The following is an 18,012-nucleotide window of genomic DNA, read 5'->3' as shown; positions in this document are numbered from 1 at the left end:
TGGCTAGGCTTATGTAGGCCCTTGGGCTAATAGCCTAGTACCTACCTATAAACCTATGAACCTATAAACTAAAGGATTTTTAAATATTTTGATTTCTGTCGTGTTAAGATTGTTATACAAATTTGAGATGTAGACACTTGTACTTTAAAATTTTATTTATTTGTTTATTTATTTATTTATTTATTTATTATTTATTTATTTTTCCATTTGTTTACTGGGGATGTCCTAATGGGCCAGAGGCCCATTTTCAGTGGAGGCCCGGAGAGAAAACCTCCTTTATAAAAAACATTACATGCAAATTCATGCAATACAATACCAGAAACACATAATTTTACAATACAATACAAGAAAACACACTACAGGATAATACAAGAAATATAGGCAGTAAGTAAGCTAAACAACTAATTGACAAAAACAAAGAGACATCTAAAAAAACATAAAATATACAGTAATAATATTCTCAGTAGAAAAAAAAATGTTAATTAACAAACTGACAAATAAAAGTAGATTTCATCATCACAGGGAAATGGTAGATTTTTAGGTGAAATGTCATGGTACAGGAAGAAAATATTATGAAAAGTATAAAGCAAGAAAAAAATTAGATGCTACATTAGTGGAACACATACTTAAAATAGTGACAGCAAGGCAGTGTGGAGGCGAGTTGATAAGGAGGGAAAGAAGATGCATATAAAAGACTGGAGATAAGTATAAAGTGATTTAAGGAGTAGGGAATTAGAGGTAGGTAGAGAGAAGTTGAAATTTGGTGGGCATTGAGAAAAGCAGCTTAGAATGTAAAAAAAAAGAGAAGATAATTATGGTTGAAAGAAAAGGGATGGACAGAATAGATCAACTTGGGTTAGAGCAGGAGCAGAGCTCGGTGTTAGCTGGGTGTCCCTTAAGCAGTGTTTTAAATTTGGATGTATTGCTAGTGTTTAGTATCATTTGAGGTATGGAATTCCAGGACTTGGATATTTGGTAGAGGAATAGAGAATTGCTGTGATAGTTATTAGGTTTAGTTACTGTAATTAGTAATTTGTTGGAGGATCTTAGTGTTCTGTTGTTTGAGTAGGGATGAACTAAGTTCTTAAGTAATGGACAGTAGTCTGGATGGTGTAAGATAGAATGAGTTAATGTTAGTTGGTTGAGAGACAGGAGATGAGATAGTTTCATCCATTTAAGTTTATGAAGTGCTGTGCAGTGATGTGATCTGTGAGGGAGGTTAGTAGCAGATTTTCAATTTTGTTATAACAGCACTCCGGCTTGTTTAAGTCAGATTATATGAAGTTAGTGAATATTGGTGAGGCATAAAGGAAGGTAGAGAGTAGATGAGTCCTTGCGATGGAATGACTAGTGGCATTGGTTAGGTAATGCTTGACTCTGTATAGCGAACCAAGCTTAATCTGGACCTTTGTGATAGCTAGAGTGAGGTGCTTGTCAAATTTTAAGTTGTCATCTACTGTAACTCCAAGGAGTTTGGCATGCTGGACAGGTTCTATTTTAGTTTTACTGGCTGAGTAGATGGTGAGGGGTATAGTTAGATGCTTTACTATTAGTGAAGAGCACAAGCTTTGTTTTATTTGGACTGAGTATGAGTTGAGAGTCAGAGAGATATTCTTCAATGTCCTGGAGAGATTGTTGGGTTGTTTGTAGGAGTTCTGGTGGGGAGGAAGCTGAGCATATGAGTGAGGAGTTGTCAGCATATTGAATGATAGTTGCATGCTGGGTGGTTGTGCTGAGCCTATTTGTGAATACGGTGAAAAGCAGCATACTAAGAATTGAGCCTTAGGGTACTACTACTGGGATCGGTAGTTGGGTGGATAGTTCAGTTTACTACTTAACTGTTTGTTTGTGGTCAGTTAAGTACCTGAGAAACCAGATGAGGGCAGGCTGGTTTATAGTTAAAGTAGCTAGTTCTTTTAGCAGCTTTTGGTGTGACACTGTATCAAAGGCCTTAGACATATCAAGAAAGATGCAGAGGTGAGCTGGTTATCATTTCTAATATGGTTGACTGAGCTTGTAAAGCTGGCATGGCAGTGGTGGTGCTGTGTTTAGGTCTAGAACCATGTTACGATGCAGATAGGTGATTATTACTTAGCAGGTAGTTAAGGAGTTGTCTGTGTTTGCATTTTTCAAGAATTTTGGCTATAGGGGAGAGGACAGCAATTGGCCTGTAGGTTGAGAACTCTGTAGAGGTGCCGCCTTTGTGGAGGGGGATGATATAGGAGACTTTCCAGAGTTTGGGGACATATTGCTCAATAATGGACTGGTTTATTAGGAGATATGTAAGGTAGGAGATGCAGTCTGCTGCTAATTTTAGAAATTCATTGGGGAGTTGGTCAGCTGCGAGAAAGGATATTTTTTGATGATGTTAGTTTGAAATGGTTTTATTGTAAAGGAATTGGGGGAACTGCCTAGTACGTTGTAGATAGAGGGGGGTCTTGTTATTTTCTACTAGGGAAAGTATAGAGTATATAAAGTGTGAATTAAATTGTGTGGCTATACTATCTGTAGTATTTGGAGTGGTTAGAGATGGGGTTGTGTTCTGTCCAGGTATAAGTAGTTGTTTAATGGCACCCCAGAATTTCTAGGGATTGTTTTGGTGTTTTTGTTGCATGGATGTATAGTATAGCTTTTTGTCTTGTTTTATTTGTTTTTGACAATGTTGCTTAACTGATGGTATGTGAGGAGGGAATCTTGACTTTTAGTCTTATGATATAGGTCTCATGCTCTGTCTCTCCACTTTAGGAGTTCCTTAGTCTCATTGGTAAGCCATGGTATGTGCTTAGATTTAGTACGGATCTTTCTAAGGGGAGCTAGGTTGTTTAGTATATTTTGGAATTTATCATTAAAATATTCAATAGCCAAGTCTAGGTGCCGGTGTTTTAAAGGGGACCAGTCACATTGTTGCAGAATGGCTTTGTAAACTTCAGGAGAGAAATGCCTTTTGTTGCCTATAAGTTTGTAAATAATATTTTTAGTAGGATAGATACATTGCCTAAGGAGGTAAGTGGCTAAATGATCACTTAGGCAGTCAGGGAGACAACCTGATTGGTGACAGAGTGAGGATTTGTTTGTGAGTGTCCAGTCAAGAATTTATTTTTTTTTGCTATGCCTGTCAAATCTTGTAGGGGATTGTATAATTTGATAAAAAGCATGAAGGTTGATACAATTGCTGGGATTATCTGATGAGTAGGTTGACCAATCCATGTTGAAATCTCCCATTATTATAGTATTTTGTCTAAAAATTGAAGCACTCCAACAAAGGAGGTTTTCAATAGTGGAAGTGTTGCTACCTGGGGGTATATAGATAGCTATTATAATAATGTGTTTGTTGAAGTTAACCTGAAGGTGGGTAATTACATTTTTGTATTTTGTAGTTCTGGGGGGTTGACTGGGATTCTTTCTCGTTTGATAGTGTAGTGTTCTTGTATATTCTAGCTATGCCACTGCCTCTTTTATGTATTCTGTCATGTCTATGTATGTTGTAACCCTGGTTTAGGATTTCACTATCAGATATGTGGGGTTTTAGCCAGGTTTCTTTTAGGATAGCTAAGTCAGGGCATCATGGGTGATAGCTGCATGAAACTCATGACTTTTGTTTAAGTATGATTCTTAGGTTCATGTTTAATAGTAGGTTATCTGAGCTACTGTGAGGGAGATAAGTGGTGTTAGTGGTGAGTGAGTGAGGGTTTGCAGTGTGAGGTGTTTGATTATGTGGTTCCGGTCCTGGATTAGGATGTATGTCACCACATAGCTTGAGCAGGGTAGAGTTGAATAGGAATAGGTGTGTAAGTTTGGTAACTGGTTTAACATAGTTGAGCTGTAGATGTGGGGTAGACTGAGAGTGATCATATCTGAATATAAAGAGGTCTGTGTAGAAGCTGCTAAAAAGGTAAGGAGATATGATTATGTTGTTTAATGGAGAATCAAATGGAGTGTTGAGTGGGTTAGTGGAGGAGTAGATAGTTATGACCTGCAGAGTTTGACAGCAAGTTAGTAAGTAAGAGGTTATTAGCAGAGTGAGTAAAAGAAAGTGAAGTAACATTGTGTATGTAATTTGGAGTTATGTTTTGTTTTGGTGTATTGTATATAGTATCTAGTGAGGGTGTGCCTGCAATAGGGAGAGGTTGTACTGTGGTTAAGAAAAAAGTAATCAGTATACTAGTATATGGATAATTGGCAGCTACGTGTGTGACTGATATGACTGGATGAATTGCTGAGGGGGTATGTCTTGTGGATTGGTTTAAATCTAGAGATAGTGGGGGTAGGTGGGATATGGGGGCAAAGGGGTGTACAGTGAGCCTGACCATAGTGAGGGCAAATGGAGCAGATGGCAGCAGATAGGAGAAGGAAAAAAACAATCACTGGAGATGTACATACTGAAACTGATTAAGCAATAGAGCAGAAAAACTGCAATGGAAAACTGAAAGGAAAACATTGCAATCATTGCAGTAAGTAAGGAGAATAAAAGAGGATAAGTAATGCTATTGAGGTGTTGTAATTAGTAGCACAATGCTAAGAGTAGCTATGGGAGACTGTTAAAGAAGGGTGGAAAGCACAGACTTAAGAAAAAAAAGGAACACAACTAGAACAGAGAGTACTTAAGGGTAGCAGAACAGTGTTGAGTGGCAGGTGGTGAGAGAGAGTACAGGGGTCTAAATTGATGTAGGTGATAGAAGGACAAGGACCAGGATAGAGGATAGTAGTATGTGAGGTAAAAGTATGGGAACACTAACTATGGGGAAGGAGTAGCTCAGAGGTCCGGCTCACTGGTGTGCGAGCAGTCTAAACAAGTATTCAGTTTAACAGTGATACAATTGGACATTAACATACACAAGCTGGATGGAATGTAGTAGAGCCACTGGTTCCGATTTGGAGGAGAGTATCTGATCTTCAGCTGAGAGTTGGAACTCTTATGTTCTAAACTGTGGAGATTGGCTAGGTATTTTAACCTAGGAAACAGGAAATAATAGAAGAGGAGGTTAGATGCAAGAGACTATCAAGTATGTGTGCAAGAGGTAGGAGTAGGGATAGGGTGGGGGGTGCCTGTGTGTGAAGAGTTAAAGAAGTAGTATGGGCTAGTGAGAGATCACCCTGTTGTTGGAAGGGAAAAAAGGAGTGTGAGAGTTAGATGGAACAGTTGTTGGATGGAAGGAAGTGAAAGAGATAGTTAACAGGAGGATAAGGCACAAACAATTAACAGTTTAGCAACTGAAAACATATACAAGTCAATGCAGTAACTAATGATACAGCAATATACAATCAGTACTTTATAAGCATGACACATCAGCAACAAATATATCAATGCAGTTAATTACTTGTGAGAGACACCCTTAGCAGTGCATGAATCATTTACATCAGCTAAAACTATTTAGATATGCGAAAACCTTTGCTGAGAAAAACAAATACAACTGCTGCAAACTAAGAAGGAATTAGTGTAGCAATACTGTCTACAGTAACAATGTTCCTTTGTGAATTATAGGAGCTACAAGCTACTCATGCAGGTGTGCTTCCTTTTGAGTCTGTTGAAAGAGTCAACACTATACCAACTTAGTGCACATAAAGCAAATATATGTTAGCACAGTAAAGCCAGATGTAGAGAGAATATATAGCTGGATTACGAAAACAGTAGGTGCAGAGCTATCTACAGTAAAAATGGCAAAGTCAAAGCCGTTTATTCAATTGTATAAGTTAAGCTAGTTTTGCTGAGTAAAATCGAAAAAAACATGATTTATTTATTAACATTTGATTACTGGGAAAGTCCAACTGAGTAGTAGCCCATTTTCAACAGAGGCCCTGGGAGAAAATCTTCAAATAATTACAAAGCATTTTCATAATAATAATTTTACACTCTTCAAAAATTAAAACAAAAAGAAAAATCTGCAGTTTACGTATAATAAATTAGACATAATACAAAAACATTAGTTTAGAATCAAAACAAGATATATGACAATCATTTAATATTTAGAAAAATGTAGACAATCTGTAGAGAAATTAAAGGCAAGTTTGTTTAATACAAACAAGAACTGCAATACGAAGTGAGAGACAACAGGCTTATAGTACATTTAGAGAGAAAGTCAGGGAAGAGAATTAGATCACAATAAGGAAGTAAGGAAAAGTAAAAAGTAAGGAAGAAGGGAAAGTAAAACGGTATAAGGATAGAAAAGGCATGTGTTCACATTTAGGAATAAAGTTGATTCTAATCCTGAGCAAGAACAGAGCCAGGTTTTAGCTAGGGAGTCTTTCAGAGTGGTTTTGAAAGATGGGCAGGGGGGTGTAGACCTGATAGATACAGGTAATGTGTTCCAGGCCTCAGCAACCTTATATGAGTACAGACTATGCCTTGCAAATTTGCTAGACTTGTAGGCAGACAGGAGTTTATGGTCACTGGATAGCAATGACCAATTGGGAACATAGTTGTGTAGAATGTATTTTACTGCTGGACAGGCAGATGGATGCTGGATAATTTTATAGGTAGTAAGAAGTTGTGTATATGTTAGCTGATGTGGCAGTTCTAACCAACTTAGATTGATTTTGCTTTTATATTATAGTTTAGTATAGGTTACTATGATAAGATTACTTGTCATCTGTAATTTTATAGCTGTCTTTATCTGTTCAGGTCCCACTCTGTTATACTTATTTAGAGATTTAGTTATAATAATGTTGAATTAGTGAATAATTTAGAAATATTTGAATGGTAATTAATGCCACTATTACATAAATAGGTATATAATATACCATTTGTTGGATTATTTAATATTTGAAATTAATAGATGAGGATTATTAAACTTTTATGTAGTAATGGGAGGGAATATTTTTAAATGGTAAAATATATAACCAAATTAATAGTCTGTTGGGTCTACTTCAAAACATCAAATACTCACATTATCAAATCTGACTTCATCAAACCCACTTCATCAAATCTTTATTATATCAAAGTCCTGGAACAACGAAAGTGAACCCCTGGAAAGGAACCACTCGACCACCAGGACAAAACAACAAACAGCAAAACAAAATACCCTCCACTCCTCCAACTAAATATACCAACTCCAAGATTGCACTACAGTGGAGGAAGGGCAAGGTTCACCATGATGGCCAAGTGGTTCCCTTCCCAGGGTTCATTTTTGTTGTTCTGGGAGTTTGATATAATGAAGATTCGATGAAGAAAGGTTTGATGAAGTTGGATTCGATAATGTGAGTATTTGATGTTGTGAAGAGGATCCATAATATTATATTAATTATTTACAAGGATGAATTTTTAGGTGTTGATAGGTAGAGGAATAGTATAGTAGTTTGTCTATTCGATAGGCAAAATAGGAACTTTGGTATCCATGTTAGGTTGTGTTTTATTAGCAATACTTATTTATTTATTTATTTATTTATTTATTTATTTATTGACATTTGTTAACCGAGTTTGTCCAGCTGGGCTTGAGGCCCACTTTCAGTGAAGACCCGAGGAGAAAAGCTCCAACACAGAAACAAATTACAGAAATTCAAACTTTAGCATCAAAAATATAACAGAAGTCTGTTATACAAGAAAGTTAAAAACAGAACAGCAATGCATGCAGTTTAGAATCAAAAATGTAACAGAAGTCTGTTATACAAGAAAGTTAAAAAAATAGAATAGCAATGCAAGCACATACATTTTAACAGTAAAACACATATATTTACATATATGCAAGAAGAATTTTGACCAACAGTATTGATTTAGTATCTTTAGTACAAATCCAAAATAAGTGAGTACTTAGATGAGAGGGAAGGGAGTAAGAGAGGTATAATGGAGGGGCACTAGGTTGGGACTTCACAAGAGCAAGTTTTGAAGTTAATTAGATGAAGTTTGAGTTTTTCTTTAAACTGAGATGGGTGGATGATGGAACATATATCTCTTGGAAGTTTTTTCTAAGCTTGGGCAACAGAGTGTTTATATAGGAATTTGCCTGCAGTTTTTTTATGTTGGTAGATGTGCAGTAGTTGCTGATTAGAGGTGTGGAAAGTCTGAGGTGGAGTATAGACAGAGACGAAGGAAGAGAGTGCAGGACAAGATGAAAGCTTATAAAGAATAAAGTGTAGCATCTGACATTGAGATAATAGTAGAAGTTGGGGGAATTCAAGCCACTGTAGTTGGTTTAATGCAAGGCAGTGATGTGAATTGTAAGGAAAGTTTGTGACAAACCTAGCTATCTTATGGTAGGTTTGTTGGAGTTTGTTCAAGGTTGTGGTTTGAATGTTTGTGAGCACTGGAGCAGCATGTAGGAGGCAGGGGAGGAGTAGGGCATGTGCAAGAGAGAGTCTAGCATTTGTGGTGAGAAATTTTTTATTGGGGTACAGTAAACCAAGTTTCTGGTGTGTCTTTTTTATACATTGGAGCATGTGAAGATTTAATTTAAGTTCATCATCAATGATGACTCCAAGGAGTTTTGTGTGAGTTTCAGGTTGGATTATAGTCTTGTTAGAGGATGTAATAGCAAAGGTGGATTTGTGGTGAGCGAGAGACCAGGGAAGAAAGAGTAAGAATTTGTTCTTTTTGGGATTGAGGAAAAGTAGATTATTGGACAACCACTGTTCTGTGGATGGGAATGCATGTTGAGTTAGAATGTAGATTTCAGAGATATTGTCAGAGGTGGAGATGAGGGTTGAGTCATCAGCATATTGGATGAGGGAGGATTCTTTACCAGATGTGTAGAGATCATTGGTAAAGACATTGAACAGGAGGGGACCCAGGATAGACCCTTGTGGTACACTGGTAGGGACAGGTATAAATGGAGAAGTAGAAGAAAGCCATTTGACAGATTGAAAATTCGCATAATTGGCCAGTAGCAGTTTTGAGTGTTCAACATTTAGGTGTCGATGTTTAGGCATTCGACAACATAAACATTCGACAACATAATACGAACCCGGATAAAATAGTTGTTTAACATACAAGATGAAATACACAAAGTGAGGTCTGTACAACAAACAGAAATTTGATAATACTGAAATCATTAAAAAAATTAATGACAAAATATCAAACAGTTGCAACGCATAAAGTTGAGATTGATTTAGAAAAAATAAAATTGCACAGCTATGATGCAATGACTTCAAAACGTCTACAGGATTAGCTAAAAGAAGTAAGATGTTAAGCAAAAAGTTACAAATCAATAATATCTGAAATCCTCACACTAATCAGCTTTCTTCAGAGGAAATGCTTAATATTTTTTAAAAAAATTCCATGAGGATCTTAATAAAGATAAGATAATAATCCTGATGATTTCAAAATTGACAATTATTTAAAGAAAATATTAGTAATAAACTTAAAATCCAACAAATATCTCAGTTGAATAAGCCTATTATGCTGATAGAAGTTAAAGAAGCTTTAAAAAGGGAAAAATGGTAAAGCTCCAGGGTTAGATGGTTTAAGTATGGAATTATATAGTCTGCTTCCATTAAATATTTAAAAATTACCGAGTGAAATTTTCAGGATAATTCAGAGTGGCAAAATAATTCCTCCCTCATGGAAATTTTCTGTAATCTCACCTATACTTAAACAAGGAAAAGGTAATATGTTAGTTTCCTCATATAGACCTATTTCATTATTAAATGTAGTCTATAAAACATTTACTTCAATTCTCCCTACAAGTTTAAGAGATATAGTAGATAAATTAATTAATAAAGATTAAACAGAATTTATAATCAATAGATTAAAAGACAATAATATAAAAAATGCAGTAACTATCTCAGATTTAGCTACTGAACCCTTAGCTAATAGTATAAGAAGCAATGAAAAAATGTATGGTTTCTCAATTAACAGCGATTATTAATCTAAAATACAGCTTTTGGCAGATGATATTTTACTAACTATAGGAGATTTAAATCATTCATTCGAAGAAATAGATAAAATTGAAAAGTTTCAAGTATCATTGTTGACATTTAATAATGATAAAACCAAAACTTTAGTGTTAAACCAATTACTAGACAGCAAGTTTAAATATAAATATAAACATAATTGGGAAGGAAAATAACTAAAATATTTTGTAAGAAAAATCTATCAAGCTGTGAGTAAGACTATTAATAATAATTTTGAAAAATGAATTGAAGAAGTGTTACGTCTTATTAAAAATGGAATAAATGTTTTTTTGCTTACTTTTGAGGATAGGTTAGTACTTATTAAAATGATTATGTTACTGAAGATTGTATATATATATATATATATATATATATATATATATATATATATATATATAAATATATATGTATATATGTATATATATATATATATATATATATGCATATATATATATATATATATATATATATATATCACATTCAAGAAAATAGAAAAAATGTTGACTTCTTTCTTATGGTATGATGCAAAGCCAAGAGTTGATTATAGAAATCATTTAAGATTATGGGAGCATGGTGGCATTATCTTCCCAAATGTAGAATCTTATTATGTTGCTGCAAGTTTTAACTTTACTATACACCGGATAGAAGACAAAAACAGAAGAAGCAGAGAGCTCAATCATTCATAGTTTATTCAAAAAAAGAATGCAAAAAGACAAAGCTTTTGAGTTGCATCAACTGTTTCTCAGTGCAGATCACTGGATAGACTTAACTTATACTAGTCAATGGAATACAACATTCTTATAAGTTTATTAAATATGATAAATTAGATCTATGTAATAATTATTTCATCTAAAATTTACCTTAGAAGGAAATCTGTTTCAATCTTTAGACACTGCATATATGAAATTAATTCTTAAAATAGTTAAGAAATATGTTTTAAAACTCCATTAATATGAAATGGAATTTGTTGTGCTTTCCCATTGCATACACTTCTAGATTTAAGAAAATTCAGCACAATGTTAAAATTAATTTATTAAAATGGGAATTGATTAGTATTATGATCTGACTGCACTAAAAAAGGAAACATCAAGTCTTCAGAATATTTATTGAAAGAATATAAGTTGGATGAATCTGCTAACCAGTTAATATTACCCATTAGTAAGAAATTAAATGAATTTGTGGGTTATATGAGTAAAGAGGAACAGAACACTATTCCCCATTATATGAATGTATGAATGATATTAGCAAAGGTTGATTGACCTACAAAGGAAGCTTCTCCATATAATGCAAGTTAATTATAAATAATAATAATTTTGATGCAAAATTCTGGAATTTCTTAGATAGTAGTAGACTGAATGACTTAACAGATTGCAAGAATAAAACTTTGTTACTTAAATCAGTTAGTTAAACTTCTTCAAGTTTATACTAGAAAGTTTTTATGTAGAAATATATACATAGAATATTTGTTACTCCCTATAAAATCTCTAAGTTTAATAAAGTAACTTCTTCCATTTGTTTGAGATGTAGTACAGATGTAAAAGCTGATTGGATACACGTTTATAGATTGTGAAAATTAAATGTATACTGGGAAGAGATAAGTATGTTTTTTAAGGGGTTATGGTCTGATAATTGTTCTTTAACTAGATCAGTAATACTAATGAATGTTCCACTTCCTGTATCTGTAAAAGCCAAACAGCAAAACATGTTTTGGGATCTCTTGGTAGTTGATAGAAAAGTTATTACAAAAAGTTGGAAATCAAACTCAGTTCCTGCATTCAAAGAATGTTTAAATTTAACAGCAATACTATGTAAAACTGAAAAAGAAGTGATCAGAATAAGATCTATAAATCAAACTAAGACTTTTAGTGGTTGGGATAACCTTGAAATGTCACTGTTGAAATACCAAAACTCTTAATGTGTTAATTGTATTACCTTGATGATTTGATGTATTCCTTGTATAGCAATATGTATTGTTGAATTTCTTCCTTTCTGTGTATATATTGTAAATATGTAAAATTAATAAAAATTTTCTTAAAAAAAGAAATTATACCAAATGTTTGGTAATGTCCTATGAACTGATTATGCTGCTAACTGTACATACCCAAAATCAACTGGTAAGATGAACCATAAAACAATTATGTTAGAAGTATTCCTTGACTAGAAGTCTGCATTGCTTCCTCGTTCTGTTTCTTCCATTGAATTGAGTTTTTTTAATATTTATAATTCCATTATGGTAGGTCAAAGAAGAAAAAGATTATAACACAGATGGGGAAAAGCTTCAAGTCTACCAGCCTCAACTACCAAAGCATTTTATGCCTCATATACATTAAGCAGATATGTCTAATGACTATACACAACACTTACCTGGTGGTTATTATCCACCGGCTCCACTGTAGGATGTCCCATCTGATACAACATAGCAGTGTAGCAGATACAGATAGTAACCAATGGCAGCAGAAACACTGCTAAGAAATTATAGAGGATGAAGGCCTTCTCATGGGTAATAGAAGGAAAGGCTTCAGTGCAGTATGTCTGAGGCCCAAACCAGCAGCCAGTCATAATCTTGTGGTACATTGGCACTGGGATAGACACCAGGAAGGAACCTAAGATCAAAACAGATAGATATAATATACCGTTCAAAATAGATATAAATGAAATAAAACAGCAATGCTAGCTGCAACTCTTTTAGTAAAATTAAAATGAATCACTGGTGCCTTAGCAAAGCCTTCAAGGGGGGGATACAAACAAAACTAGCAACCTATATGAAATAGGAAAACATAGCCAGTGAGAACACAAAAACAATGAACATCAAATAACTTGTTTAATTAATCAAACATTTCCAGTTTACATCATTTAATCCTTTTGGTGTGCAAGTTCTAACTTTCAAAATGTATATATTTTTTATAAAATACATTTGTTGAACAGTCTTCACATCAGTAAATCGGAAAATACATGTAAGAAACTACAAACAACTAAGAAATGTGCCTGCTTATTCTGACTGATGAATAGCAAAATGCTCTCTCAATGGCTATCAACCTATGTTTAATATTTTCAGATGCTCCTGCAACTTTAATTCCTAGACTACTAGCACTTTTAACATAAAATACTTTTTCTGAATAAATGTATTCTCCTGTTTGCCTCCCATAGCTGTCAATTTTCTACTTTTTTCATATTTCTTAAAGTTTACACACATATTTGTACATAAGCATTTCCAGTTCATATTCTTCACATCTATTTCTTTTTTATTTAATAATACCATAAAAATGTTACATCATGCTTCAGAACTGTCAACTAATCATGTTTACATTTACAAAAGGAAAATCTTTTTCTTAAGAACACAATTCCTTATTTTAGATTTACTGCATGTGCATTTAAAATCTTGGTACTTACGTATTATTGCAACCACATTCCAAACCACTTGCTGTTGCTATAGTCTTATACCCTTAACACTTTTTCCCGTTTACTTTTGGTACATTATACAGTGTTCGGGTTTCTACTTAGTAATTAGGCAATTTTTTTTCTACTATAACATTTCTGCAATTCAGTATTATTTTTTGGGCGTGGAGCGTTATAAAGCACATTCCATGATGGCAAACATTGTGATCATTTCTGCAGTTACTGACCCTGCTGGTAAACATGACAGCTTAGAAACACGTTTGCACATAATGAATTTCAGCATACCTAGACTCCTGAATTTCCTTACTAACATGTTCTCAGGACATGTATTTGTATGTATACATTTTCTCTGCCTTGAGGCAAAGCCTGTTAGAGAGGCTCGCAGTGCTGTTAAAAAAAATAAAAAAAACAATTTCAAAAGAAGACCTCACTGCACGGAACATTAACGCATTGCACGCCTTACTGGAGCCCTACATAAAGTGAGATGAAAATGAAATGCTAACAAACTACATGTAAAAAAGCACTTTAATGTGGAGCCTGAACAGCTGATGTTACTGGCAAGCTGCTACTGAATGCCTTAAGCAAATGTTGCATTCAGTTACGCCGGTAAAGGACGCTAGCGAGGGGGGATGAATTTTTGCCATTCTTCCTCTTCCTGTTTGTGGAGCAATGTCTTAAAAGACAAATATCTTCTATATTAGCTTTTTCAGTGTTCTTTCTTCTTTTAATATTTTTCCTGCACAGAATTAATAAAAACATACAGTATTCTAACAGATCAGATTTTCTTAGACATATTTCTTAATTTGATTATTTGAGTGGCATACATAATCAGTATTGATACTTAACAAGTATTAAAACAAGTACAATTATCAATTACATCCACACTTTTAGGCCTATTTTCCTGTAAAGTTTTGTTTGATTTTTTATATCATTAAATAATTTATTCTTTACTTGAACAGTGTCTTCTACAACCGCAGTCTTGTTTGTATACAAGTATGTCTCTAACTTTTCTGAACATTCAGTTCCAGTCCCCCAAGTTCATCCTGCATGATACCCAAGTACTCTATATTTTTATTTTTGCACATTCTACTTTCCCCTACCTTTCACACCATACCATATTTTTTTCAATACACAGATACAGTTCTTTAAATCTGCTATCCCACTACTGCGTGGTTTAACCCCAGTTGTTTAACAGTTAAAAATCTCCACCCCACTCTCTTTCCAACTTTTTAAATGGCTTGTGCTCTAGTCTTACATCCTGTAAAAAGTCAGGCTTGTAACTGATAACCAAGCCTACCATAGTGTTCTGTATGTTAATTGCCCTCCTGCTATATGCATTAAGAAGTACTACTTGCAATTTTGCCGTTTCTTTCTGTTTCATTTAACGTGCCCAACAATTTTATTTTTAATTCTATAGTTTTTTTCATTTTTGTTCCTCTTGCACCAAGTATTTCTCCAACATTAAATTAAGATGTGAGAGTGTTCAATCTCGCCGTTTGTTCTTACACCTGGGTTCGGAGCCGATCCTCGGCTCCGTGTCAAAGCTCTGCATCGAGAAGAAGCTCGAGACCAACCTATCTCCCACAATTCCCCTCTGCCTTTACCTCAGATCTAGTTTGCCGCTGCAACGTTCGCATCATTTTTGATGAGCTCGGACCACCTGACAGCTAAGATTACTTTTATCTAACATTTTTAGATAATTTTTTCTTCTAGTTACCTTTAAGTTTTGTGTGTATGTGTGTGTAGTGAGTCAAGGGCTTTCTTCGAGTACGTATATATCTTTTATATATATATATAATAAGTTAGTTCCCTCGGGGCCTACCCCACCCTCTAAACTTATAAGACTTATAGAACTTTTATAAGTTATAAAACTTCTACTGGATTTGACAAATTACCGGATTTGACTAATTTACTGGCTTTGACTTTATTGTTGGTAACTACCTGTTCAAGACTGTGTGCTATATAGTTTTACTGATTTGACTTACTGTTATTATGTCTGAAAAAGCTAAGTCAGGCTTCAAACGGTGCCAATGTGGACAGAAAATGTCTGTCACAGACAACCATAGTTCCTGCATCTACTGTCTTGGCCCTCTCCATCTGCAAGAAGACTGCTCCATTTGTCATTCTTTCAGTGGAAGGGTCATGACAGATAGGCGCAGGAAACTCATGGATAGAGGCCTTTTGAAGCCTGCTTTCCAAGAGGCTTTGGATGCATTGGACCAGACATCTAAATCCTCGAAGGAATCGAAGACGTCGGAGCCCATGTCATCGGCTCCGAGCTCTTCATTTAAAGTTCGCTCACCGGTTCCACAGACCTTGGGGCCGAGTATTGAACTTTTGTCTGTTACCGAGCCTCGAGTCATGGAACCGGTGACGGAGCTCCCACCTCCTGTGTTCTTGAGGTCGGCTCCGTCTTCGATTCCTTCGATGCGTTCTTCTAGGCCCCTCTCCGACACCAATGTAGACCGCGTGGTGCAGAAATTAATGGAGAATACGGCCTTGTCCAAACTCATCTCAGTCTCTTCCCAGTTGGTGTCGAGACTCGAAGGCCTTCCCTTATCTCCATATGTTCCTCCTCCGAGACCTATTCAGTCCTCGGAGCCGGGAGAGGCTGATCTGATGATCGTGGAGCCCTCGGTGCCGGAACCGTCTTTTTCTCGGTCGGCACCGTTCACCTCGACTCCGACGGACCCTTTACCGGAGTCTCGGAGCCGACGATCCATCCTTGGTTCGGGGACCGAGAGTCAGACCAATGTTTCGGTTCCGACTCTCCCTCTCGGTGCCTCGGCTTGGATTGACTCGGCTCCGTCCTCAGGGTCGATACCCTCGGTCCCCATCTCGGGGATCCCTCCGAACCGGGGATTCACTCGGGACCCGGGGGCCTTCGACCTCATGAGGAAGGTGTTGTCGACTCAGACAACCACTTCTGCAGAAACAGCTTCTCCTTCCCATAAGGGTCCGTTATCCTCCTCTGCACCCACGGCTACATCAAAGCGTCGAGCACCGTGTCTCAGCCACCCCAGAGGTCTTCCTCGGAGGCTTCATCGGATGTCCCCCCCGAGGAAGTTCCGAGGAAAAGGTTGTGTAAGAGGAGACACTTGGATTCTCCACAAGAATCCTTGACATCGGACACTGACTTAGATGAGTCAGAAGGGTCCCCGAAATCACCCTCAGAGGATGTCTCCTTTTCTGACATCCTGGAGATCCTAAAACAGAGAGGTGATTGGCAAGCCCTACCCCCTTCTGAGGATGAGTCAGTCTTGCTGAAGGCATTCAGTGCTCGTCCTTCTTCCTCCTGGGTCACTCCATGAGTTGATGGAACTGATTGGGGAGACACCTGACACAGTGGAGCCAGTCCCTAGAAAGCCTAATAAATATATTACTGCCCCTCAAGATAAGGCTTATCTCACAAAAGGAGTTCCAGTGGACGCTATGGTGGTGGTAGCGGCCACTAAAAAGGAGATGTCTGAATCTTCCTTATCTGTCCATCCACCTAACAGAGATTCTAGGACTATGGACAGGTATGGGAAGCGCATTTTTAGTTCAGCGGCTTTTTCCATGCGATCGCTAAACTATTTGACCCATTTCACACGGTTACAGAGGGATCTAATCAAAGAGTTGGGAGATACCTTCCAGGGTACTACAGATGCTGCTGTCTCAGAGAAAGTTACAGCACAACTCAATACCCTTACTTCTATTGTGAACTCATCCATGAGGCTCATTTCATATGCAGCCGAAGGATCGAGTAGGGCTGCGGCTTCAGCGATTGCTCTTCGTAGACAATCCTGGATGCGCTTATGTTCCTTTGTGGAAGCCTTCAAGTCTTCCTTTACTAATGCCCCATTTGACGGTGCCACTCTCTTTGGCCCTAAAGTAAAGGAGACCTTTACTCGGTGTGAGCAAGAGGGAAAGACTCTGTCTGCTGTCGGAGTCCATTTTTCTACCCCATCCAGACCATACCCCAAAGGGCAACGTGGTGGTAAAATGTAGTTTCGAAAACCCCAAGGCTCTTTCCCAGGCACACAGGGTGATGTCCCCTCTAGAGGCAGAGGAGGGGGCAGAGGTGGAAGACATCGCCCTGGCGGCAGAGGGGGTTCGCAAAACCAAGGTGACAGGGATACACTCCTCGGGAAACCTTTCCAGCACTCCTGAGAAGAGGCCCAACTGTCCTGCTCTGGAGGCAGTCGGGGGTTGCTTAGCTTTATACCCTCAGGCCTGGCAAAGTATAACATCAGACAATTGGGTAAAAAGCATTGTTACCAGAGGTTACAAAATTCCGTTCCTATTACACCCATTTCCGCAGAAAAGACTCCCAGATGTACCGCCCTATCTGCAAGACCCTGCAGCTATAGAAATTTCAAAGCTGCTAGAAAAAAAGAGTCATCCAACCAGTCCCAGTGGACCAAAGAGGATTCAAAACTTACTCAAGGTTCTTTTTAGTTCCAAAAAAGACAGGGGACTGGAGGCCAATTCTGGACCTAAGCAAACTCAATACCATCGTCAAGAAAGGAAAGTTCCGGATGGTCACGCTTCAATCGATCCTTCCATTCTTACAGAAGGACGACTGGATGTGCTCAATAGATCTAAAGGATGCATACTACCACATCAAAATGGCCAGGGCGTCCAGGGATCACTTGCACTTCTGGCTGGGAGCCAGTCACTTTCAGTTTCGAGCCCTGCCCTTTGGTCTGACCTCAGCCCCCAGGGTTTTCACCAAATGTATGGCAGTGGTAGCGTCTCACTTGAGACGCCTAGGATTCCAGGTGTTTCCGTATCTGGACGACTGGCTCCTTA

The 18,012-nt window shown here is 36.9% G+C and overlaps 1 protein-coding gene across 1 annotated transcript in view; it reads right to left on the bottom strand.

The window, feature by feature from the left end:
* The window catches only part of KISS1R (KISS1 receptor), a 287,148-nt gene that overhangs the window by 96,689 nt on the left and 172,447 nt on the right, over positions 1 to 18,012 (bottom strand). Inside the window, exon 4 of the mRNA XM_044053800.1 lies at positions 12,187 to 12,425. Coding sequence (XP_043909735.1) covers positions 12,187 to 12,425 — 239 coding nt within the window. The remainder of the gene's footprint in view (positions 1 to 12,186; positions 12,426 to 18,012) is intronic.

The sequence above is a fragment of the Protopterus annectens genome, chromosome 13.part0 (assembly GCF_019279795.1).
Source record: "Protopterus annectens isolate FY-2018-M chromosome 13.part0, PAN1.0, whole genome shotgun sequence".
Lineage (NCBI taxonomy): Eukaryota > Metazoa > Chordata > Ceratodontiformes > Protopteridae > Protopterus > Protopterus annectens.
Note: the sequence above shows the minus strand (reverse complement) of the source record. Positions and strands in the feature narration are given on the sequence as shown.